Below are 25439 nucleotides of genomic sequence, written 5' to 3' on the forward strand. Positions count from 1 at the left end.
AGTTACACTCTAAAATATATTGGTACATATTTGTGACATTTTTCTGACTAAAATGAGATCAAACACGGCACAATTCGGATCACGTTTGCTTGTTTAATTGACGATTCAGTAGAACTCCATCCGAATTCTCAATTCAACCTACAGCGATTCATGTAAAACACGATTTACAGTGATTTCTTTATATATGTCGCCAAGGTCTGGATGATAAACGTCGCGGAAGTATCCTCACCACCGCGGGCTGTACCCTCTGAGGAGTAAACATAACACGGCTAGGGTATGTCTCCTCGACGATACATGACGCGCTGGCAAGACCCGTGTTGTTGACATATATCGAGTATTCACTTATACAAATCTGTGTTCCACTGTGTTGTGGATAAAAAAAAGTAAATATGATCCAAACGGTGTCGTGTTTGGAGTCCTTTCAAGCAGAAGACTGTCACGAATATGCTGGTGAACATTTCACTAAAAAATAACCACCGACAAAAAGATTTTATCTTTTTTTTACAATCGATCAGGGAATCAAGTGACTTTTCGGTGCCGAGATTTTCGCGTGTAAATATCTGCACAGTAAGTCTACGACATTATGAGCAAAACTCTGTCCGCTGGAAGGGACAGCGTCTTTCCTGCAGGTTAAAAGTCTGCTAAATCCAGATAGCAGCTAAGCGAGCGATCGCTGTCGTTTTAAAACGATCACGCGATCCGATGCTCGTTCCTCGGGCTCGTTATGCGAGAACTTTAACCGGTTGGACGCGATAACGCGCTGCTCGCCTAAACATCTGCAGCGTCGGTTGCCGCATTATATCCTCATTATCCTTTCCATCGTGGACCAGAAGTACCATCGTGACCAGGCCGTCCCGCGGAATCGCTTCCTCTCCGGCCCGGCCACTTTCGCGCGTTTACACGCCCGGCTACAAAGTGTTTTCGAACGGAATAAAGAAAAGGAGCGAGGGAGAGAACGAGCCGCAACGGAAGGGGACGCGGAAAGGGGTTAGAAAAGAAAAGGAAGGCTCTCTCGAGGGTGACTGTAATCCTGTCGTTGGAATATCCGACAAGTCCCGCGCGCTGTTTCCTTCGCGTCCGCCTCATCCTTCGAGCTTTCGTTATTCCGGAGTTTTTGTTTCCCGCGCCGAGGCGAGTTTACATCGCGAGCGGATTTCGCCTCGAATAGAGACACGATGCAAGGCTAATGCAAATAGAGCTGCCCTCTTTCCGGTCCTCGTCTCGCATAAGTTCTTCGTCCCGCGCAGCCCGCAAAGATCTCCGTCTTTCGGCCGCACCGACACCGGCAAAAGAAATTTCTCGTAACGGGCAAGCTTGTCTCGCGTTTGTTTCTGCGCGCGAAACCTTCTTTGTTAATCCCGGGGCTTACGAGCGTGTGTGCGCCGGATAAGTGTACTTTGCGCCACCGTCTGTTGACTTTGACACTAGAACCGCCCGGTCGCCAAACTGACGGGCTTTTCACTGCGCTTTTCAGATTTTTAGTTCAATTTTCCCGGTTGTTCCAGTTGTTGCCATTTTTCTTGTTATCTCACAACGGTCCCGCGTTCGTGCGGGATTGCGCTTTTACTGTTGTATGCGTTGCGCTGAACGTTGATAGGCTTCGCTTTCTTTTGATTTCGACGTCAGTCATACGTGGCTGACACAGTTCTCCATCTATTTTTCCCAATTACTTTTGTTTACACAATTACAATTACATTTGAACAGGGTATAAAGAAATGGTTGCCCCAATAAATGACAATAAACAAAAATTTGACCTTGAACTTTTATACAGATCTTCATCAAACCGAAGATGTAGAGTACGCCTATGGCAGCCAAGAGCGAGCATTTCTTTACACCCTGTACGATCTCGAAGTTGTCATTACAACGATTAAAATGGCTTGATTTTAAAATGTATAATAAAATATATAATAAAACGTACACAAGCAATGAAATATAATGTTGCATGAATGTGAATAGTCCTTTGAAGAAGTTATACACGTCATCGAGACTTCAAAAATGTTCAGACTAAAAGAATTTAAGAGCTCCAACGTATAACTCCCAGCTTATTAAAATGATTGAAGGAGCAATGAAATTTCGACGTAGCTCCTAGTCATTGCAATCGATGCAAACAATTTTTCTTTTTAAAAATCCGCAGTCTACACATTACTATAACAATAATAATTATACAATTATGTAAAGTAGTCATCCTCAGCATTATTGCAAAGCAATATGCATCGGTCCATTAACGTTAAATACACATTCGCCAAGACTGCATTTTCGTGTTCACTCAACTGAGTCCCTAAAGCGAGAAAAGTCGAATATGAAAGATTCATTCCGCCGCCGCGTTCGCAAAGATAGAAGCGGAAACGCTGCTCGCAGATCCGCCGATAAACGGGGCTTCTAAATCCGAGGTGTTCGGTGGAGAAAAAATAATTCGCAAACTCCGGCTCGATAAAGCTGTCTCGCGAAAATCGCGGGAGAAAAGTTCCCGCCGGGGAAGCCTGTTTACCGAGGAAAAGCGGAAGTTGCGCGGCCGTTCAGCAGCACGGCGAATTAAGTGACTATTAATTCCGAAGTTTTATCGCGTTGTTGCTGCCGCATCGACACAATAATCTCGGCAGACTGGCGTCGCCATCTTAAAACAGACTTACGGCCCCCTCTAGGATCTATGGGTTCCAGACAGAACTATAGACGACGACGACGACGCCGCCGCCGTTCCTCTCTATCCTTCATCCCCTTCTCCCCATCTTTCCGCAGTTCTTCTTGCTGGCAAGCTTTTTCCATCGGTTAACCCTTTCAACGGGATCCTGGAGTACGTTCGAGAGGTCGAAACTTTCGGTGGAAAAAACTCGAGACGCGACGCGGGCACGCGACCGATCGAAAGAAACGGTCTCCGGGGCTGGCCAAAATGGCCGGTCGGTCGGTCGGTCGGTCGCCGCGTAAATTATTAAGGAAAGTTGGCTAATGATTAGCCGGGATGAATGCGAGTAACTCTTTCAAGGGGGTATCTTCGGAGGGGGGTTCCTCCGAGGCTTCAAAGGGGATAATTCGACCGCGGCGCAGCCTTCCGTCCAAAGGCACCTGGTCGGAGGAGGCAAGGTCCCAAGTTCGTAAACTCGTCCGGCAAAGTCAATGTCTCGGCATTCACAGGGATCGGTCTTTGCCGCAGGAATGCGCGGCTTCGAATACCGCATGGCGGACGAGTCGCCCCGCCGTCATCTTTCATTAGCCAGTCAGCCTCGGCAACGGCGCGAGTCTTCGAGAGGGTTCACCGAGAGAGAAAGTACGACCTCCGTGTGCTAGCTTTTAATCTCGGGAATCTTTCGGACGTTTGGCGACCAAAGAGAACCTCTCCTCGGGCCCGTTGGTTTTTCCTACCCGACGTTGCCCTCACCCTCTATCCAGCTGCACCTTCACCTCTCCGTCCGTCTCTTTCCGAATCTCTTGTCCCAACCGTTCGCTCTCCCCCTCTCTCTCTCTCTCTCTCTCTTTTTCTTCGTCTTCGCCCGGCTACTTACGCAAACATCATTCGTAGAATTCTAGCCGGAGCAAAGAAAGTATCCTGGCGAGCTCCTCGAGTTTACGGTCGAATTAAGGATTTACGCGAGGTAATTCAGCAGTCGGAGCAAATCTTGCGCGAGGGAAGATAGAAGGAGAGCTACGGAGCCGGTCGGAGAGAATACGACTACCCAGAAACCCCTGTCGACTCTGCTCTGCGCGAAGCAATTATCGAACTCGCGGTCAATTTTAGGTTTATAAAATTTTGCCGGAGCGGGAAGCTCGCGGTGCGGAACCCTCGTTTCCCCTAGTGAAAAGACTTTTTGATTTAACACTAAACGTACTGAAAACTGAGAGCAGCTGGTGAACACTCTGCCCGATGAAAATTATAACCTTGAATTTGATTAAATTTTCTGCGATTTTTATTCGAATAGATAAGTAATTGCGGGAAAATTGGTAAATTCGTAATTTCGATCGAACATAGCAACAATTTTTTTCCTGTCACGCGAGATCGGAAATTAAATAACTGACTGGCAACATTTACCTGTACACGGATCAGAAAGATTAGTATCGCGCGCATCAAATGTCCGTGCAAATTGGATTAATGGATACCGTTTGAGGAGCTCGTCGAAATTAATATCCGTTCTGTTAGATAGCAGAGATTCGATATCGGGGCTTTACGATTCATGATCACATCGCGGCGTACAGTCGTAGCCGCAAGTGCGGATTAAATTGACATACTGTTTGCCTCGAGACCGGGGAACCACGGTTTGCGGTGTCGCGATAAATTCGTGCTTTCGTTCGATAAATTAACCTCTTAGCGTTATTGAGCAAGATATCGTTTTATTTGTAATATTCGGCAACCTAAACCGGCGCGACACTATAAATTTCAATCTGTGCCTGCGCCTAAACGTGTTATATAAATTCGGATAATCCCTCGGTTGATAGGGAACATTCTCCGGTAAGACGAGTATACTCGTCTGGCGGATTTTTAAGCAAAATAAAAATTGTACGCATTAATTACCGGATGCAGGAGCCCCAGAGACATTTATTTCTTTCCTTAATCATTCTAATCGGTTCAGGAGAATGTCGCAGTATTTTTACGTTCGTGAAATGTTTTTACTGTTCTGTATTCGATCTCCAAATTTTTGTTGTTAAATGCGTCAAATTTGCAGGCTACTACCTCTCACCGAAGAACATCGCACAGAAAATTTTTCTTCTTTTAATTGATATTAATGAGTTGAAACTAATACATTGCTTTAAATTTCGTCTACTCATTTTTGTTATTAAATACATCAAATTCGCAGTGATTTTCAACCGATTTATAGTTTTCATTTTTATTTAAATATTCGGCTACCTCCAATTTGTCCTTAAAATTTTGTGTACGTTTTCGCTGGCGAATAGCAAAACTGGTACAGGTTTATACTTTCTCGAATGATTATCAATTAATTTACATTCAATTCACAATAATATAAAAACACGAAGTCCATCAAGTAGCTGTTATGGGACACCGTCGAATATTTTGTATATCGACATAAGGGTTAATAAAAGAGGCTCGTATGGGTATTGTGTTCCCACATTCGCTCGATCGTTTTATGTAAATATAACAACGAAAGGCTCGAGCTGTTTGTCGTATTACAAAGCAAAAATACCGCAAGTGATGCGACGCGCGATACTTCTCAATTTCGCCACGTGGAAAGCAAAGAGTGTCATATGAAATATCAATGGCCACCATTCACCGATTTATCGCTGCGGGATGAAAATCGGCGAGGAGCTCTTATCGCGAGTATCGCATTTCAATAACGAGTGTGCAATACACTTCCACGGTATTTACATATCGTCGGTTACAACGCTTAGCAGGATGTTACGTCACACTCCGAATACAGGTTCGAGCGACCACTCGTCCGAGAGGCACGGGGCAAACGAAACCACGATTCAGCATCATCGTTACGGGAAGTCCGAAAATATCCTTTCCGACAAGTCATTTTTTCTCGTGATACGCTCTCTAACGCTGCTATCCATTGATTTAATTAGTACGTCGATATTAGAAGAAATAAAAATTAACCGTGTCCATCGTAAGTCGAAATAGAGACAAAATGTTTATATCTTTTCTGTGACAAATTAGGTTAATTCACCTCAATTGCCAACTCAACAAAATATCATAAAATCAAAAAATTCATTTAATTGATTGCACTTAATGTAATTCTCTTAACGCTATAAAAATTGATAAATGAAAGTGCTTCTGAGCACTCTTTTAACCTTCCGGCAGTTTGCGTATCCTTGTCAAGGTACACTGAATATATCAGTGCAAAAATATAAGGGTGCAATGTTTTATAAGAAAGTCAGCATAACTTGTGACTGTCGCGATGACTAAATTTGCTCGACACAGTTTAACTACATACTTTAATGCTACCCATCGTTCACGAAATCTTCGGTACTGCTAAACAGCAACAGAAATTCAGAGTCAGGTTTTTCCTCGACGAGAAGGATCGCACGGAAGTTCCTCGGGTCAGGTATGCGCCGGCAACGAAGGATCATAAATATAGAGCCCAGGTAAGTCCTGAAAGCATCCCTTAGAAGTTTACGACACGTCAATTCCTATTTTACAAGAGCAGCTACGCTCCGCGTTTTAATTACATTTGAAAACTCTCCTCCGCTTCCTGTGACTCTAGACATAATTTTACAGTTCCGTGCGCCATACGCTTCACGGTAAATCTAACACTGCGACAATATTGATTTTTGCTTGCAACTTCTGTCGCAAGTTCGGAAAATCAATATTGCGAGGCTTGATTGGAAAGGATAAATTTCAGTATATTGTTTACCCTATTTATGTCCCACATGCATAGCCGATAAAAGTCCCGGAACTATCCCCACTGCCGCGGGGTATACGTTCGGCGTGGACCAAAGAATCCTGGTCGATATATGTCCCTGATAGGACCCGTGTTCTGGACACATATCGAGTAAACACTGCATATTCTTTCATTCTTTGCGTTTTGCGTAGAGCGGAGCTGCAATATGCAATGGATTGCTACGTGATAAATAAAACTTGGTGAAATGAAAATATATGAAAACTCAGGTAGGAACTTATATGCAACTAGAATTTTCTGAAGAATAGAAATAGACTAGATTTAGATTTAGCGATGGTCTGGATTTTTTCTAGAATTTTTCTAAGAACTATTCCTCAGGTTAAAACCCTCCGTTGGGGCGAACATATTTTTCAGGTTCAGATCGATAATACTCGAGAGGAAGGATTGCAAACTATGTGCTTAATAACATCTCATATAAGATCTTATTACTACATACATACAAATGCACGAATAAATGCACGTAAGGGGTTCCACAAGCTCAATAAATAAAAGAAATGCCAATGTCCATCCGAGAAGCCAATCCAACAGGAGACCATTCCCGAAAAGGGCGCGAATATAATCATCGGCATAGTGCGAAAACGGGCGAGAAGAGCCGCGAGCAAGTGCGAGCGAGGGCGGGGGCAACAGAAAGGTAGAAAAACTGGAACCGGTAATTTCGAACGAAACGAAAAAAGTGTCGAGCAAATTCGCATAACAAGGCGGACAACCGCGCAATTAAAATTACGTTCTACCGTGCGAAAGGAGGAGGAGGAGGAGGAGGAGGGGGAGAGGGAGAGGTTGCGCGCGAGACGAAACAATAAAACGGAAACCGAAAAAGAAAAACAACCTACGGAAGGTGTGGGGGGGGGGGTAAAAAAGGCGAAAAGGACAAACAAAAAATAAATAAAGCGACGATTTCGTATGTGCACCGGTCGCGGAAAAATGTCTCGCGAAACGAATATAAAAAAAAAAAAAGAAAAAAGGAGAAAAACCGACACACACACACACACGCACGCACGAGCTTTCCGTGCAGGGAACGAGTTGGAAACGCGGCTGGTAGACGTCGTCGGTGTGCACCGGCAACCACCAGCCAGCCAGCCAGCCGCCGCTGTTGCCCGTAGTTTTCGGCGTGCCCTAGCGAAACATATGCGACTCTAAACACGCACTTTCCACACTCGACTTGCACACGTAGGCCTGGCTGGCTGGCTGGTTGGTTGGTTGGTTGGTTGGCTGGCAGAGAGGCAGCCGTGCAACCATCCAGCCAGCCAGCCGGCTGCTCGACCAACCAACCATTCCACATTCCATTCGACGATCCTCTCTCTCTCTCTCTTTCACCGAGTCTCTCTTCCCCCCCGCTCGAGTACATAATGAAGTCAGTCCCGGCGTTCTAAGCCCCGAAAATATCGTGTGGCAGGGACCCTCCCCGAGATAATATTGGTGATGTATACTAACAGGCTTTCCGCTACCGGGGCTACGTTTTTACGTCGACCCCCCTCTCCCCCTGCCCCCATCCTCGTCCACCTAAATGATTTACCGTGAAAAAGGGAAGAAAGGAAGGAGAAAACGCACGTTTTGGCCGGTCAGTATCTCCGCGCTCGGTGTTCACCCTCCGTGCCACCCCCTCGAGGAAAAACTGCGGCCCTTTTTAATCCCCTCCGCTACCCCCCCCCCCCCCCCCCGGCTGTGTATACCCTTGGCGAAAAGTGTTTTTTCGCGCCGCGCGCGCCGAAAATTCCGCCGGTAAACCGCCGCGCCGGGAGACTTCGTTAACCTTTATCCGACCGTGGCCGAGGGTGTCTGGTTGTTTCGTGCGAAGGGCGGAAGGGTCGCCGGACGACGCGGAATGTTCGAAAGTTTGCGATTTATACGGCGCGCGGGGCGCATTGTTGTGCGCGCGAACGCCGCGCCGCGCCGCTGCTGTTTAGGAACGGCCGCGGAAGTGAAACTCGTAGGATTAATTAGTGAAAGGGTATTTACGTGGCATTAACGATATATTGTCTCTCGCGCTGACGGGGGAACCCTGCTCATCGCCGCGAGAATTGAGCAAGTTTAATTAAAAACGAAACAAACGCCGTACGCGCGCCCCTCATTCCGGGGGAAAACTTTAAACTAAACGGGAGAAACGATCTCGTGATCTATGAAAAATGCCACTACAGGGTGCAGTAAAGGAGAGCCATTTAGTCAAACTCGATGCTCAACTATCCATTATTCCGCGGACCGTTTTAGGAGCCCGGTACTTCAGGGATGCCGGGGGATATAAAGAGTAACAACAGCTATAAGAATAGAAAAAATACGGCTAATCGGGTAACAATATGTGAACTGTTCGATGCACAAGTGGGGTAAGTCAATTTTTTGTTCATTTCGCTTGGGACCTCTCCAAAGTTTTGTCTTTACAGTGAATTCCCGTTGTAAGTCAGTGCAAGCTAAGCGGTTGAGTCGTTGGAACTACCCACGCCACCGCGAGGTATACGATATTGTATGTTTATTGTATAAACATTGTATCAAAGAAAGACATTTTCTCACATTTTGTCATAAACCTGTGACATAGAGACGAATGCATTTCAAATACAACGTTCGGCGAGAACCTCAGATTTCGTCTAAAAGTCTCTCGCCAGAACCGCGCAACTGACTTATAGCGGGAATTCACTGTATTCCGTTTTGTGCAGGAAGTATAGGTCTTGCATCGTCAGCTGCAGTTTATGCTGGCTAAGAAGATGCAACTTTCTTTGGTATTATTACATTTTACAGAACTTTCACTTCATCCCTGATTAACAACTTTTTTTACTTACACCAGTTTCTCGGATACGTAAATGCGTATGCAATGTAGCTCGGGTCAGTAGATGCCATTGATGATGACATTGTCTAATACCATGCATGTCAGGTACGGGCAACAATCTTTGTTGTCAGACAGAAAAATTTACGTGTGCTCATTAATTTTAGGTATTGGAAAAGAGAGGCAAATTTTTATCTCTTCTTGCAAGACGGTTTGTACAACTGAAAATTGCTATGGGCGTATAAACATTCACCCAAGTTATTAGAACAATAACCAAAAAGTCAACCAATTAATCTACTCGGTTCAATGAATATTTAAACATTTAAATTGTCTGCGACTACTTCGCCTCTACAACGAACATTACGGTACGCAACGCTTGTCAATGATAACAAGCGAAACAATAGATATATGTAGTAGATTCGGTGTTTCTTGGATGGTCGTGATTGCGGGAAACAACGCGACCGGATTTACGACAATGTTAACAAACTGTGTACCTTACTGATGAATTCTGAACGCGGGGTGTGCGGGGGTATCGGGATTTTTAGGTCAGCGCGGAAGCCGAGGAATTCTTTCCGAAATTAAGGTAAGGGACCCAATTACTGTGCCTATATTAATTGTACTTATTTTTAAAGCATAATAATATTAAAAAAGAGATATATAACACATAATCCAACTGATTTTCATGAACAAAATTCAATATCTCTTTCTTAATATCCATTATCCTTTAAAAATAAGTATAATTAATTTAGGCACAGCAATTGGTACCCCCACAGTAATTGGGTCCCTTACCCTACAGTGCTTCGCGTTTCGCAGCCGTGATCGAGCAATCTGAATTTTCCGACAATGACAAGAGTTTTTCTATACTGTTTTGATAATCGTAATTCGAATGTCTATCGGCGCATTTATATTTGTCCAGTTGAAAAATTCTGACAGTTTTTCTATTCGTCTTCACAGAAAATAATGTAACGACGCTTTTAGCAAGCGATACCTGTCATCATTTAGTTTCCGAGTAGAACAATCTGTGGGTAGTTGAAATGACTTTCATCGTTGTGAAACGTAATTCCCGCGTCTTTCTTTCGTAATTTATTACACGAACGATAATGACGTGATTAACGAGCGTGTAGTGCTCCGAAATGATTTAACAAGTGCGAAAGCAGTGATTTCTGCCAGAGGTAACACACGACTGAACGAAAGGTCAATCGAGATTAATGACGACGATGACATACGCTAGTTGAAAATAAATCACGATTTACATAATCGCGTAAATTAGAATTTCAACAGCGTGTCGTCATTACGCGGCGGATTATTATGCGAAATTAGGCACTCGTTAATCGTTTACCTCTACAAAGTTCCATTCCCCAATCGAACACCAATCACGTGAGTCACTTCCGGTCAAGATTCGAAAGCGGCGTAAAACCAGGCCAATAAATTCCCCGCCAATTACACACTGCCCCAACGCGTTGAAAACCGACGTCCTCTCAAAAAATTCTTCTCTCGACCAAATCAACGCTTTTCGAGCTCAACGGTTCAAATTTCTGGAAGCAAAACCTTTCAACCGACGATCATCGGTCGGAGCTTCGAGGGCATCAACACAAGCGACCAGCAGTATCATAATGACCAGAAAATTGTCACCTTGTCGAAGCAATCGTTAACAATTACCAGCTGCTCCAAAACATTTCACGTGAATCACTTCATTACATATTCATTCAACTCATTTTACTAACAGATTTCGAGACCTGAAAAAAATGTTATTCCAACACATCTCAAAAAATGCCTCCAGATCTATTACTCTTTTTTTTTCCAACTCAACCAGGGAACCAATAAAAAATAACCGTGAAGTTCAGCGATTCGAACCTCTAGAACCAGAGCCTCGCAACCGATGGCCGTTCTTGCGTCTAGCTCGTCGCGCGTAGCCTCGCGAGCGCAAACACGCGCGGCTATCGGTTCGGCATGGATCTCGACCCTAAGTTATCTACAGCACACAAAGCCGGGGACGATGTCTCGCGGATGACGATGTTGAAACATTCGAGAATTCGAACCTTTGTGATGCCTGAGGTGGGACCGTCCGCAGCACGGTTGCTCGAAGTAAGCGTGCCCGGGGTGAGCTCCGGCGGGTCTGTTGGCAAGACTGGGTCCCAGAAGCTGCCCGAAGACAGCTGCGAGGACAGCTGTCCTGACGAGCAGCAGCAGCGCATCCGGTAATCTTCGTCGCTGCATCCTGGCTCACGGGTCGGAGGTTCACTGACGGAGAAACAAACAACAACACACGAGGGGGGTAGCAGAGAGCTGTTACACTCTCCCGGGTGAACTGGGTCCGATCGAATAGCGACGGTCGCTAATCGTGGAGCATGTCGCGTCGAAGGTCGGACCGTGGAGGATTCGGCCGAGGCCGAGCAGCTGAGGATGTTTTGGCTGTGCCGAAGCGTGGCCGCGAGGCTGTCCTGGCCTTGGCTCGGCAGCGCGCCGCTGTGCTCGCAGCGTGGTTGTTGCCCTTTGCTGTTGGCAACGCGCTGACGGACGTTCACCGATGCTACGGCGAGAGAGAAAGAGCGTTCTCCTGTCTCCGTCCCACCAGAAGCGACTATCCTCCGCGCACCTCCGGGTACGACAGGTATACACAGAAGAGGACAACGCAGAAACTCGACCGTGTGGCTTCCTCCTCCCTTCTCCTTGCTCGGCGTTCACCGCTGGGCCCTCGAGGACAAAGGAATTCTTCGTTCTCTCTTTCCGAACCGGTACCCGGTGTCCTCACAGGTAGAGAAAAGGTGAGACCGTGGCCTGCCTAGCGGGGATCCAGGGTTGCACGACAAACACAATCCCCCCCCCTCTCACTTTCGTTCGCACACGAATCCGGATCACGATACGGTGACCACCGCGGGCACAAAAGGTATGTCGACGGCGGCTGCAGTTTCGAGCTGACCGTACGGGAACGTTGTCGCTCCTCGTTCAAGGCTCGGCTGGTGTATGCACAGTCGGCCGCTGTTCTCTATGTCACTGACGCGCGCGGTACACTCTCGACGCGCGTCATATTACGTCACCGGCTTACGTAGGAGAACGACGAAGCGCCGATCGTTGAACCGGAGGAGTGCACACTCGCGGAGCACAGTCAAAGGCCGCAGGAAATCGTGGGCAAGTATGTAGTCGGCCGGCTGCAGCGGGTCGCTTGACCTCGCATCTGTTGCACGGCCCACGATCGCCGCGCACACCGAACTGTTTGCGGGTTTCTGGTTCGCAACCGTTCCGGACGCACCCGATTTATCGCGCGAGGGGGGCGTCACAGCATCGTTTCGATCCACCGATCAACGTCGACTCGTGACACGCGTCCGACAACGCTCGCTCACGATGGTACTCTGCTCCGAACGACACCGGCTATACAAACCTCCCTCTATGGAGGCCGCGGCACGACTGTAGCCGCTTTCGCGAGTTGCCGCGTTCAAATCTCGTCGGACCAGCTCGGCTGTCCTCGGCCGTCGTCGGGCGGCTCGTGCTCCGAGACTCTATGATCCAAGCCAGTTCCTCCCAATCCGAGTCACTCGCCGACTCCAGCCCCGAACGAACGCTTGCTCGCCGCGCTCCGCGAACGTCACCCCTGATATTTCTCTTAACCCCTCGCACCCCCGGGGCCGCTTTTTACGGCGCCTATGAAACATTTTCGACCACGCGGGGCCAATGCCGAACGACCGACTTCGACGCCTACATACGCTACTTGCAACAATGCCTTGAAACTGTGGAGCACTGTCCACCATGGCTGTGAAACATATCCCGGCCCCATCGCCGGTACTATACTTTGCGGATCATGGCTATCGCGCTCCCCTGTTTCCCCTTTTCGCGGTGATTTCAATGCGGTTTGCTATTTTTATCGTTCGAATCGCGTCGAAGTTTCGGCACTTTTTACTTGTGGTCCCTGAATCGAATTTGCGTTTTCGAGGATTTGTCAACCGGTTATTTCCTAGGCTGTAGAATTGTTTCATTTGCAAGTTTGGTGACAATGTATATTTTACCGACCCTCGTACTGATGCACTGAAAATTATCTGCCGCAGAGTTGTCAGTACTTAACGTAAGTCGTGGAACGGTTATACAGGTTCTGAAAGCGATTCGACAAAAATTGCAGGAATTGTAGGTGTAATTTAAAAAAAAATGGTTTGGAAGGTAATTCGCAAACAGTAGACGGAAATATTAAAATTTCTGAGTACGTTCACCATGTGAAGTACCAAGATCTAATTAGGAATCGTTCTCTGCACGTTAGAGAACAAATTCCCACGAACGAAAGCAAAGATTCCCGCACGAGGAGAAGTTCCGCGGGAATAATTAGATCTGGCTTAATTATCGGCAACGTTGCAATTAGCTGTCGGAAGTACACACTCTGCCGTGCATAAGTTCCTCGAGAATTTAAATAGAACGTAGAAACCTTTAAGAGTCGGTTAAGTAGGACGATTCCGCGGGTGATAGATGAACGAGTCACTCGGCATTCTTGCGAACCAAGGGGCAGAAAGAGAAACAGAGGGGAAGAGTGAAAGAGAAGAAGAAGAGTGAAATTCCACTCTAATCTCGCGGAAACTGTACCGAGCTTAATCGCTAAAATATTTCCAATGGTGATCCACGGCGGTGGCATAATTCATGCGTAACGACCAGATAAAAAATCATTTTAATTCTCTCCGGCCGGAGAGCATTAATTTAAAACGAGGAAAAGGAACGCGTGACAAATTCGTAATTGCCGGCAATGCGGATTTACGGTTCGACGAAATTCGTTTCGGGGATTTACTAAAAACAAAAGAGAAAAATACATGGATTTTGAATTTTATTTAAAAAGAAACCTATTGGGGATGCTGAAATCTCGAACTGGTTCGTGCGGGTACTTTGGAAAAGTTTTGTCGTAACTAGATCGCGAACTTCATGCACTCATTTTATATAAAACGTCAGATGATTTTCAGAATACTATTATATTATTCTGAACTTGTCAGAAACTTTTATTCGACTCCCAGTTTTTTATACTTGACACAGAAAAGTTTGTGTTTGCATAAAAATCGGCATAACAATTTAGAACAACTTGGACGCAATGGTGGCCACACAATTAGATACACTTTATATTTCGAAACTCTATGCATTTCTATGAAGCGCACGGAGCAGTCTCAACAGCTCATTTCGAAGAAGTTTTCACTCCGATGTGTCATATTCAAGTTTCTCGCTTTCTACTTATTCCGAGAAACAAAAGACTTCGTCAACTTTTTCAGTTTCAACCTCTCGGTTTCCTAGAAGACGTTTTGCGTGCAATTATGCGTAGTCTGGTCGGGATGTTTTCAAAAAATAAAGAATGTTTACCAGGTGATATACAAGGTGTCTAACGAACCCGTTCTACTTGGCTCTAAAGGGGGGTCCGGCTGGATCCTAATCAGTCCATAGGCATCCACCTAACCTCATAGGACTCGAACTAGGCTACAGAAGCCCGTATTGACTGAACTTGGCCACGGGCAAACAAGTTGGTCGAATCTGCTCGTGAGCACCCAGGTGGCTACAGTCAGAGCCAGTTGGCCTTGACTTTGTTGTGGGATGACCAAATGAGATCCGATCAGTCCATACGTTTACAGGACACCAAATTATTCACCTGATCGCGAGCGAGCAGGTGGCCCGAGTCGACCCGAGTTGCCTCAACTTGGTTATAGGTGGTTCAATTGGGTTGCGATTCTGGCCCACCTTATAATCTGTCCAACCAGAGAACGCAGTAAACGTACAAATGGCCGCTCGAGTGCGACAGAGTTGAAGCTACCCTAGTCAGACTAACACCGTGGAACCAGGGTGCGCGCGGGTCGCGACTTTGAGACACCCTGTACATCTTGTTGCCAAGAATCCTGCAGCCGAGATCGATCGGTTTGTTTCGTCCGGGGAACTTTTCGCCGGTCGTAATCCCGACAAACGATTCCCCTCTCCGCGAATCGAAATTCCGCGTCGAGAGCGTTACGGCATTATCGAGGCCGTTCGGAGGGTTCGGTAGTCGGCACTCGAGTTTAACGAAATCAATGTATCGAAACACGTCGTAACGTATTCCCCGGAGGGTCGAGGAGTCGAAGTTCAAAGCCCCTGAAAAAGCGCGGTACGCCATCAGCGCGGCATCATCATCGACGGGTTTCTCTCAGCGCATAGCCCGGAGGCGGAGCGTGCGTGTTCGTCCGCGGAACACGAACCCGGAGCGGATTGTATGAATAAGTCGATATGCTAATGCTCGAACCCTCGAAGTTAGTCGAGCGCGAGGGCACCGACTCTCTCGCGGCGTTCCCGAAGAAAGTTGCCGGGCATACCTATCCGGTGGCCGCTTTGCTACCCGCGAACTATCCTCCAACCACCCCCCCCCCCCCCCCAGGGTTGGCCTAACGCGAAAGAAGAGACAATTTCGTATTACTCCGGCGCGCACCTCTCCGGCCGACATTACCGCCCACGGTGATACGGACCACTTCCTTTGTTGTTGCTCCGCAGGAAGGGGAGCCGAGAAGACGTAAGGGGAAGTCGTAAGAATTTTAGAACAAAGGAAAAGTGGAGGCAACCGAGTCTACTACAGAGGAGCGCGGCTTTCCTTAACTCGGTCTAGCGTGCTCCCCGACAGCAGCGCAAGCGAGCGACCTTAGCCCGGGCACCCGCGACCAACAAATCTACCGGTCGCTATCCCATTTCATTGAAATAGTTTAGAATTGCATGAGTCTCTCTCCGGCGAACGGCTCCCTTTGTCGTTTCTTACCGGCACCGGTCGGCCTCTCTCGCCCGAGAGTTTTAAGCCCCAACCCCCACCCAGTCCTCCCCACCTTTTTTTCGAAGACGCTGGCAAATCGCTGGAAAAAGCCGCAAAGCCGCCGTTCACGCCGCACGCGAAATATAAATGCGAAAATATAAACTATCGGCTCACGACAGCCGCAGACTCCCGCAAATCGCAGGACTCCGGGCGGGGGTCGCGCAAAAAACCGCCGAAGAATTTCTAAGGGTATTCAGAGTTCCGGTGATGGTTTCGAAGCTATCTGTTTGAAGGCTTTCTGCGCTACGATTTATTATTCTTATCGCATTTTTTAGGGAATTGTGCATCGACGTGTCTTCTGCACAGACGTCGAGTTAACCTCTGCGCGATACCTTTAAAATTATAAATTTTTTAAGAATTTACTGTTCTTGAGAATTCGATCATGTTCATAAGGACTAGATCGTAACTTAACACTGAACCTACGAACGCCGGTCAAAATGACCGGTTCCAGATTTTTCGTTTTACAACTACTGAAATTGTAAAGATGTTCTCTTGGGAAATGATGAAGTAAATATATTATAATATGATCCGCACAAAATCTAAATAAATTCAATCTCGTCATTTTTATAAGACAACATGTATCAGTTACGTTTAAGGCTCGGCGGGTTTAGTATTAAACTGTGTATTGAAGATACGGAATTTTTAACTGTTCATGTATCCAATGTTTTTAAGTATTTACACCCAATATTTTACATATATCATCAGAAACGTGTATACTACCATCGTGCAAAAGTGTGTTAACACTAAACCTGCCGTGCACAATACATATAAAAGTGAAACCTCTTAGAGAAGGAAGAAGATTGAATTTACTCACACTTTGAACGAATTTTGTTATAAAATGTGCTTAAAAAAAGAAGTCAATTCAGTACGTAATTTCCTATGACAACGTTTTTATAATTTCAATAATTGTGAAATAGAAAACCGGTCGGGGACCACCACGGGTCTTTTTCTTTCGAGTGGTGTGAAAAGAGTGGGACTCGGTCTTTCAAATTTAACCGTGCAGTATTCTATTCCCGATTGCTCGGTTGCGAGAATTACAGAATTTTCAAAATCTGGAACTACCATTTGCATCAAGATCTTGAATTTCTCTAATGCTTGCAGAGTTTCGAATTTCCTCCATTTACTTTCGCGGTAAGTGCGTAGAATTAAAAGGCGGATACTGTTCGGCTAAGGACAGCCGATCAAGTCTTTCTGCCGTGAAGCAAACACTCGGTGAAAATGGGACTCGAGGAAACCTGTATTCGCCGGCGTGCTCGATACGAAAACTTCTGGTCCGTTCGCCGGAAATTAGCGTTTCAGCGGGATCCGGGCTGCCGAGCGAAAAGAGGAAAAAAAGGGCGGGCGTATTGCGGGGCACGATCGTTGTAAATTACAACGGGGTACAGCAACGAGAACCCGACGAGCGCATAACTACCGGCAGTCGTTTCGGCGAGGCGACGTAGTAATCGAATGTCTGAATGCGCCGGCGGCGGCGGCGTGTTCAAGCGCGGAAGCAATGCAACCGTCTACGAGCACGTATAATACACCCTGTCATGTTTACATGAATGACACATCCGAGAGAAACGGCATTCTAACTTGAGAAGTTCTTAGGGAGACCCCGGCTTGAATAAGAAAGAAGGTATTATTGTATTCGCCGGCTGTCTGACGCGGCATTCATTCGGCCGGACAGTGTTTCGTGACGCGCGGCCTGATAGCGGGGACGGGTTTCCGCGGAATTTCTCCGTGTCTGGTGAAATTTCGCCAAGTTCCCATAGAGGCCGCCCCGTCCTGACTTATGGAACAGCGGGCCGGCCTGAATGGATTCACGTGCCAACGCAGAAACACGTAATTACCGCGGGGCCGATAAGTTTCGCCGAAGTTAAGTCGCCGTTAAACGGACGGTGCTTGATTTATGGAGGCTCGAGACGCCGAGAAAACCATATTTCGAACCGAGCAACAACGATCGCCGCGTCAATATTACGCCGGGATGTTTCTAGATTGCCTTGTGCAACTTTGTCGGAGCTGAAAGCTCGCGAGCGCTCAGTCGATTCTACGAAAACCTGTCTATCCGTTCGTCACCCTTCCAGAAAACTCTGAACGATTTCCCAGCGATTTTCGTAATCGCGATTTGGTTAATTTGACGCAACCGTCGTCGTGATTAAACTGTGGATTTATGTGGGAGTAATATTCAGAGTTGCTTTTATCCCATTAGGGGGACCCATAAGTAATCAATTATTTTAAAATCTAAAACAAACTTTGTACTAAATTTAGTCTTTGATTTCTTAATTTTTCCATCTTTCCTGCAAATTTTCAATCCCCCTCTTACAGAAATCTAGGGTTCGTGAAGCAAAGTATGACTCAAGGTGCCTCCTTAAATCTTCTATAGAAGTGAATGTTTTATTTCCTAAATAATGCTCCAGAAATCTGAAAAAATGATAATCAGAGGGAGCAATATCCGGTGAGTACGGGGGGTGCGGTAAAACTTCCCTTGAATGAGTAAGTTTCGCTGTATGGGGCCGGGCATTGTCAATTTGCAGTATTACACCTTTTCTGTGGACTAAAGATGCCCTCTTTTTCAATAGTTCTGAATACTGCCGTTGTAATTGCTGACAATACAGCTCAGCAGTAACTGTTTCTCCAGGTTTCAACAACTCAAAGTGAATTATGCCACGGCAGTCCCAACAAATGCATAGTAACACCTTTCTAAGTGATAGGCTAGGTTTAGGGGTTGATATTGCGGTTTGATTTGCAGAAAGCCATTGCTTGGAACGCTTTATGTAATCATAAAGAATTCATTTCTCATCTCCGGTAACGATTCTGCTAAGAAGTGGATCTCTACGAAATCTGGATAGCAATGAAGTGCAAATTGATCGACGAATATTCTTGTTGGTCTCACATAATTGATGCGGTAACCATATTCCTTGTCTATATGCCTTTCCCATTTCGTGTAGGTGCTTTTATATAGTTGACCATGTGGACCCAAGGCTTCTCGATAATTCTTGTATACTTAATTTTGGATCAGCTTCCACTAGAGATTTTAGGGTGTCATTATCAAATTCAACTGGTCGTCCACTTCGAGGCTTGTCAGAGAGATCATAATCTCCAGCAGCAAACCTTCTGAACCAACGTTGACACTTGTTGACCTTCAATACATCTCCATAAACATCGCAAATTTTCTTTTCAAATATGATCCTCGGAAGGTACGGACACCGCCATTTTATTACAGGGTTGTGAAAAAAAATTATACTTTTTAGAATATTTTGAACACAGGCTGCTTTATCGAAAACTGCAAAAGAATACGTGTTTCCTCTTCAACGATCGGTACAGAACTAAAAGCAAAACAAATTCTTTGCAAATAATTGATTTTACTTATAGGTACCCCTAATATTTCTTCGATTAAGGGAAGTTTTACGTATTTTTTCCAGAATAACTATTGGAAACCTTGTCGAAACGAACGCGTCTCCGTCGACGCGTTCCGCAACAAGGCGAAAAGAGGCCTCGCTCTCGCTTTCGTTTCGGATCTGCCCGGGGGAAGATTAAACGTCGAGCACGAAGGGGTCACGGCCGAAATGGTAACCGGGTACCTGTATAATCTGTACTCGGATCAGACCGAGTCCAGACCCGGTTCGAGACCGTATTTTCGGTGAAAATATTTTTACGTTATTTCCACGTTCCCCCATTTTTCCCGGGCTTGATAATTCTTTGAAAGCCGGGAGACCATAAAATCCGGCAGTATTAAACGATCCCCGCGCGCGCGGCGACGAGATCAATCGGGCACGATCAGTCATGCGTCTTCGATATTACTCCAGACAGAAGCTGATCCTTCGTTAGTTCCGCTTCAACAGGGGCGAATATCTGGGCCCGGTCGCAAAAAGCGCGCACGGCGAGAAGGTTTTCGCGAGATATTAAATATTCAAGGACGTCGAATCGACTCCGCATTATCCTCTTATTCCGCAGAGCTACTTCGCGCGCCTTTGATGCTCCCAGGCTTTAACGCGCGAGTCGATCCCGTTTCAGTACCTACCAATCGAAAATATTTTGTCATCCCGAAGATCAACGAAATCCAAAGCAAATAAACCGGGGGGTTGGGGGGGGGGATACGGTAAGACGAACGTTCTCTCGCTTGTTTCTTCAGGAACGGCGTGCCGGAGAATTTTCGTCGTCCGCGTTTGCTTTAACGAGGCCGTTCGATCGCTGAAAAATTGACTTTCTTCTAGGATTAGCTCCGAGGAAACGAAAAACTGCGCAAGTTTCTTCACTTAAGCCACGCAGGCGTACCGTACGGTACAGTGCGTTAAAAACAATTTCACCGCACAACATTCGTTTCATTTATTTCAATTCTATCAAATTCTCAATTAGTTTCAGCTCCGAACGAGTTAGTATAGATTTTTTCAGGAATTTTTACAGTGCCTTTTTTTCCAAAAAAAGTTTGCTTCATTTTAACCAGGAATCCAAAGAGAAAAAGAAACTTTGAAATATCCTCGAAAACGATTTGAACAAGCTTGAAGCAATCGGAACAGGACAACAATTTTTCTAAGACTATAAAAAAATGTGAAAAATTACATTCTGAGGGGTTTAATTTCGTTGTAATTTTTTCGTAGGCGTTCCTCGAGCAAAGCAAACGAACGGTGGCAATCATCGAGGAGAGCAAGACGCCCGTTGAAAAATTCAGAAATTACGCCGCCGACCCAATTTCATCCGCTTTTAATCGGCAGACGTTGTTGCGCGTCAGAACCGATGAAATATTAACCACGGTTTCGCGGCACTCTTTCGACGCTCATTGTTCGAGAACGCCGGCCGCCGAGATCATTAGATCGTCATTAAGGCACTCTAATTGCAACAATGTAACCCGTCCCAATTGCTTCGTAACATCGATCCACGCGTTCAAGTGCCGCGGTTCGTTCGGCGGCGCACGCGAGCCTGCCGCTGCGCTGGCAACTTGATTGCGCCAAACTTCTGCTGTTTGGCTTTTACGTTAGGTACTATTTTCATCCGTTTATTCCAGTCGAGGAACATCGGATTCACGGTTGTATCCCACGCGGTATCGAGTCGGATTCCAAATTATTCGCTCAAAGCGAACCTATTCGGCAAAAATGTTATTCTCGTTTCTTCCGAGTCGAAATGAAATTTTACCAATATTTAATCTTCGACTTTCATGGCGAAGGTACACGCAGAACGAACATTTTCCTTTGTAAAAAAATTATTTACGATACTTTGATCAGCAGAATAATTTTTACCTGCTCCGCGCCGTTTACTTCATTTGTTTCCGTGTTTTACACAGTTTTAATCATTTTCCACGTTTGCATTGATTCGACATATTTCGGAGACGCGTGAAAATTTCCAGAAAAACATTTACCAGTGTTCAAGCGTTAACTCGGATGAAATCGTTCGCATGGACGCTTTCTCTCGTCTCGTTCCGTCTCCGTCCCCTCAATCTTCCGATCTTCTCTTTTTGCTTCGGACCGGGCAATCGCGTCTCAGCCCGCTGAATTATACCTGCCTAATATCGACGCGCCGTAACCCTCACTTATCTCCGTGTCGAAACACACGGTGCCCGACAGTATCGGGATCTCATCATCATCCGAGTCGAGCCGCCGAAGAACAGTGTCCAGCGATTTTTCGCCACAGGCGGCAACGGATAATGTCTTACTCGGCGCCACGCGAGCTCCTCGCGCCACCGGTGTTCTTTTGTTCGGCCAGAACCATTTAGCCTCGCTTCTTTCTACGGCCGCGTGGGGATCAAATTAGAACGTCAAAGGGAAAGATGCAATTTCGAAAAGGTACACCGAACCGGGCTCGTCCCGTTTAATTTCCATCCTACCTGGAACAGAGCGGCCACAACGGCGTCCGCCGCGTCGTCTGGATCTCGTTTCTTCGTGACGCGAAATTAAGAGGGATTTTTCGCTGGCAGAGCACGCAACGCGGCGCCGTAAGTCGAACAATTGTGCATTTTTCAATCAGATGAATAACTGGACTGCGAATTCTTATGCAAAATCGTCTGAATTTATTAATGGACAGAGGATCTACAATAGATGTTTATTTCTTTTCTTAACCCTCCAGGTGGGGTTTAATTAACATCAGCGGTTTTTAATAAAAAGATGCTTGCGTTTCTAATTGTAGAAATACATATGTAGTGTGTGCTTTGTTACCACGTTCGCTCTCGGCACCTTCCGACGGATTAAAATCTTTAATCTGTACGCCACTATAGTGGTTTCCGTGGAAAGCACCAGTTTGAACGGTACGCCACTATAGTGGTTTCCGTGGAAAGCACCAGTTTTAACGTTACGCCACTATAGTGGTTTCCGTGGAAAGCATCAGATCGAATGGTAACGCCACTATAGTGGCTTTTGTACCTTCCACGGCCAGGCGCGCCGTCCTTGGGAGACAGAGTTGCGGACGATCGCGCCGTACCTGGGAGGTACAGTTGTGGACGAGCGCGCAGTGCTTAAGATGTTAAAAGATTGTGAGGCCCCTTAAACAAGATAACGTCAACGCAATGTGGAGTGGATCTGTTCGATTCCTTAGGCATTTTCGATAATTTTACTAAAAAGTCGTTTTTAACAAAACTAAGAATTTTGCTCGCTCGCTACTGATTTTCATCTTTCCACAATTCTTTCGTTCTTTCTACTCACACACCCACGCACGTAAACACTTAGCAAAATTGTTACGATGTAAAAGATGTAAAATTTAGAAAGTTTCTATGGTGCCCCTCTTCTGCTGATGCCCTGAGCACGTGCATATTTAGCTTATTGATCTAGCCCTGCGTCCTGGTCGAGCTCTGAGACTGCGGTGTATTGCTCCGAAATCGTAAACAACCCTAAAAAAAATTGTAACTCGCGGTTCGATCGAGGTTACCACGTAAGGCAATTTTTCCCTGAATACCAACACAAAACAGAAAAAATGCCGGTATTTATTTCGGTTTTCGGTAATACATGGGTTTCGGCATACAGTGGATTCTCGATATATGTAAACAACACGGGTCTTGTCAGCGTCGTGTATCGTCCTGGAGACATAACCGAGCCGGGGTATACCCCGCGGTAGTGGGGATAGTTCCGCGACGTTTATCATCCAGGCCTTGGCGACATATATAGAGAAATCACTCTATCTTTCTCGGTACTCGGGCATTTCGGTACGATATATGTCTCGCTATAGCTTTGTCGAGGTAGCACCGGTGAAAAAATAATACCGGTTTTGAGTGCCCGCTTAAAATCCACGGGCAACGACTCGCTCGCGAGTACCGGTCGGTTTGAGAATGACTTTCCGATACAGAGGCTGGCACAGTCGCTTCGGTCCGTCGGGGACCGAATGGTTAAACGAATCAGGATCAAAGGGAGAAGCGAGCGGACGGAGTCGCGCGCGAAATTATGCCAAGGTTCGCTGGTCGTGTCTGTGGACCGGTATTCAATAACGACAATAGGCTCTCCGGTCTATCCTCCTTGGAGCGGTCTTGGCACTCGTGTCGCGTTGCGGCCTAATCCGTGGAGTAGGACTTTGATAGTTAAGACGTTCCCCTGCCGTTCGGCGGGTCTTCGAACTGGTGAACCGGTACGTGGCGGTGGCGACGAGGAGGATCTCTCCAGAGTTAGGAGAGGGCCGAAGGTGATGAAGGAAGCCGGAGGTAGAAGGCGCGGGAGGAGTATAGGGTGGGAGGGAGGAGCGGTCTGTACCCGGAGTGTAATCATCAAAGTGACCCACACCCCGTTAAACGGCTCACGCCTCGATCACAGAGACAAGCAAGCCCGAGGTGGGTCCGCCGAGTGATACCAAGGCTGGCGAGGCGTCGTTGACGGCCTAGGGTGTCACGCTGGATTTAATTAATGCAATTTAGCATCCATCCATCATCTCTCGCGTTTTTGCGTTAACGAGGGCCGCTGGCCGACCGGCCTGCCTCCCTGCCCGCCTGCCGTTCGGTCGGTGTCGGTGTCGGCGTTGTCGTCGGCGTCGGCGCTGTCGTCGTTGTTGCTGCTAACGCCGTGAGCTAGGAGAACCACGGGGGCACTTTGATGACAAGCAAGCCTCTCGATTATATCGACACCTGGACCGCCCCGATGGCCAACCCCTTCCTCCTCCGGCTACCAGCCTGTCCACCGACCACCACCAACGTCCACTTGCACAGCGAAACCTGGGCTTTATGGTCACCCGCCCGTATTAAACTCTCTCTCAGTCACGGAAGGCGCGCGCTAAACCGGTGCCCCTCGACGTGTGGGGGTGTCCTGTCCGTGTGATCGAGTACGCGAATCCTGTGTGCGCGCGCGAGAGCGCATTCGTGCGTGTGTCTTCGTGCGCGGGCGACAGCTGCCGATACATCCTCCGGTATCGCCGGCAATAGACGTTCCGGATAATAATAAAAATATTAGACGACGAATAAAAACGCAACGGAGGACCCTGACGCGTCCCCTCGCAAGGTGGACCGAGTCTAAAAGAGACGGATCGCGCGCGCGCGCCAACTCCCCGATAAAATCATGCCAATGGAACGGTGATATCGGTTTTCTTTTTCTTTTTTCTTTTGGCTCCTGTTCCGTTTTTTTTTTTTTTTTTCAAAGCTGGCCCGTTTTCGTCGTTAGAGCAGCGGTTTTCATAAAGCTCGGCGACGTACCTGCATACGAGAACTCGCCGGTGAATTTACGCCGGGCCCACGAACGTGAGAAAACTGATTTATGGACGGCTTTATTGGGGAATATTATCGATCCCAGAGACCGTTTGACGCCGCACGGACCTCTCGCAACGATCGTGCGTGGAACACGTGCGGCCGGCTAGTTGTCATAAACTTGTTCACGGGGCCGCGAAACTTTACCTACGTGTCGCGCTGTTTGAACTATTGCGGCGGACGAAGAATTTTTAATTTCAGGTAAGAGCGGTCTCATAAACGCGATTCTCGTTTTTCCGCGCGGCATACATATGAGGAACGCGCGGCAATAAGCGGAACAGAGAAAACTAAAAGGAACGCCGCGGTTGCGGTGCCGCTCGAAAGTCGTTTGTACAAACGAAATTGCTTTCAGTAGGTTTTTCTTGGTACGCGATTTTCGAAATTTTTGCGATTTTAGGGTTGGCAGGTCTTGCGGGGAAAGCTCGTACCTTAAGAGGCTTATCTGTAGGCTATCCGTTTCTTCTCAGGTTAATTTCAAATTTTTGCACTGAATTTGCTGAAAGCATCAGGCCTACAAATTTTATTTATTATTCACAAACAATTAGAGTACATCCTACTCCTCCAAAATAATCCCAGTGTTCTATACACTTTCCCCTTATTGAAAGTAACGAACGAATCTCCAATATGGCGGCTAAGTGAATTGAATTTAAAATAAAGTTGCAATTGTTAGTAACAGCCACGTTTTATAGGAAATGTAAAGGTACCGATAAGAACTACTGGTAACTGTAGTGCTACATAATATACAAATTTCTTTCATCTTTGACCTTGTAAGGCCACGAAGGTCAAGGCCGTGCACGTGAAAATATTGTATTTAGAAAGTTGAGGATTATCTTCGATTTTCGAAAAATATTGGAACTATAAATAATTGATGTACATCATTATCAATTCTGTATAGTTCGAATATTTTTCGAAAATGAGAAAGAAATGTGAATTTTTTAA

The 25439-nt window shown here is 46.5% G+C and overlaps 1 protein-coding gene across 2 annotated transcripts in view; it reads right to left on the reverse strand.

Annotated features, from left to right (window-relative positions):
- The window catches only part of Sema2a (Semaphorin 2a), a 361481-nt gene that overhangs the window by 316102 nt on the left and 19940 nt on the right, over window positions 1-25439 (reverse strand). The window contains exon 1 of one of the 2 annotated variants that reach the window (XM_076791076.1): window positions 11136-12578. The exons of the other annotated variant lie outside the window; for it this stretch is intronic. Within the exon in view, the coding sequence (XP_076647191.1) occupies window positions 11136-11313 (178 nt within the window). The 5' untranslated portion in view covers window positions 11314-12578. Of the gene's footprint in view, window positions 1-11135; window positions 12579-25439 lie in introns of those variants that run through there. 2 annotated transcript variants of the gene reach the window in all.

This window comes from Halictus rubicundus, chromosome 7 (assembly GCF_050948215.1).
Source record: "Halictus rubicundus isolate RS-2024b chromosome 7, iyHalRubi1_principal, whole genome shotgun sequence".
In the NCBI taxonomy this organism is placed as follows: Eukaryota; Metazoa; Arthropoda; class Insecta; order Hymenoptera; family Halictidae; genus Halictus; species Halictus rubicundus.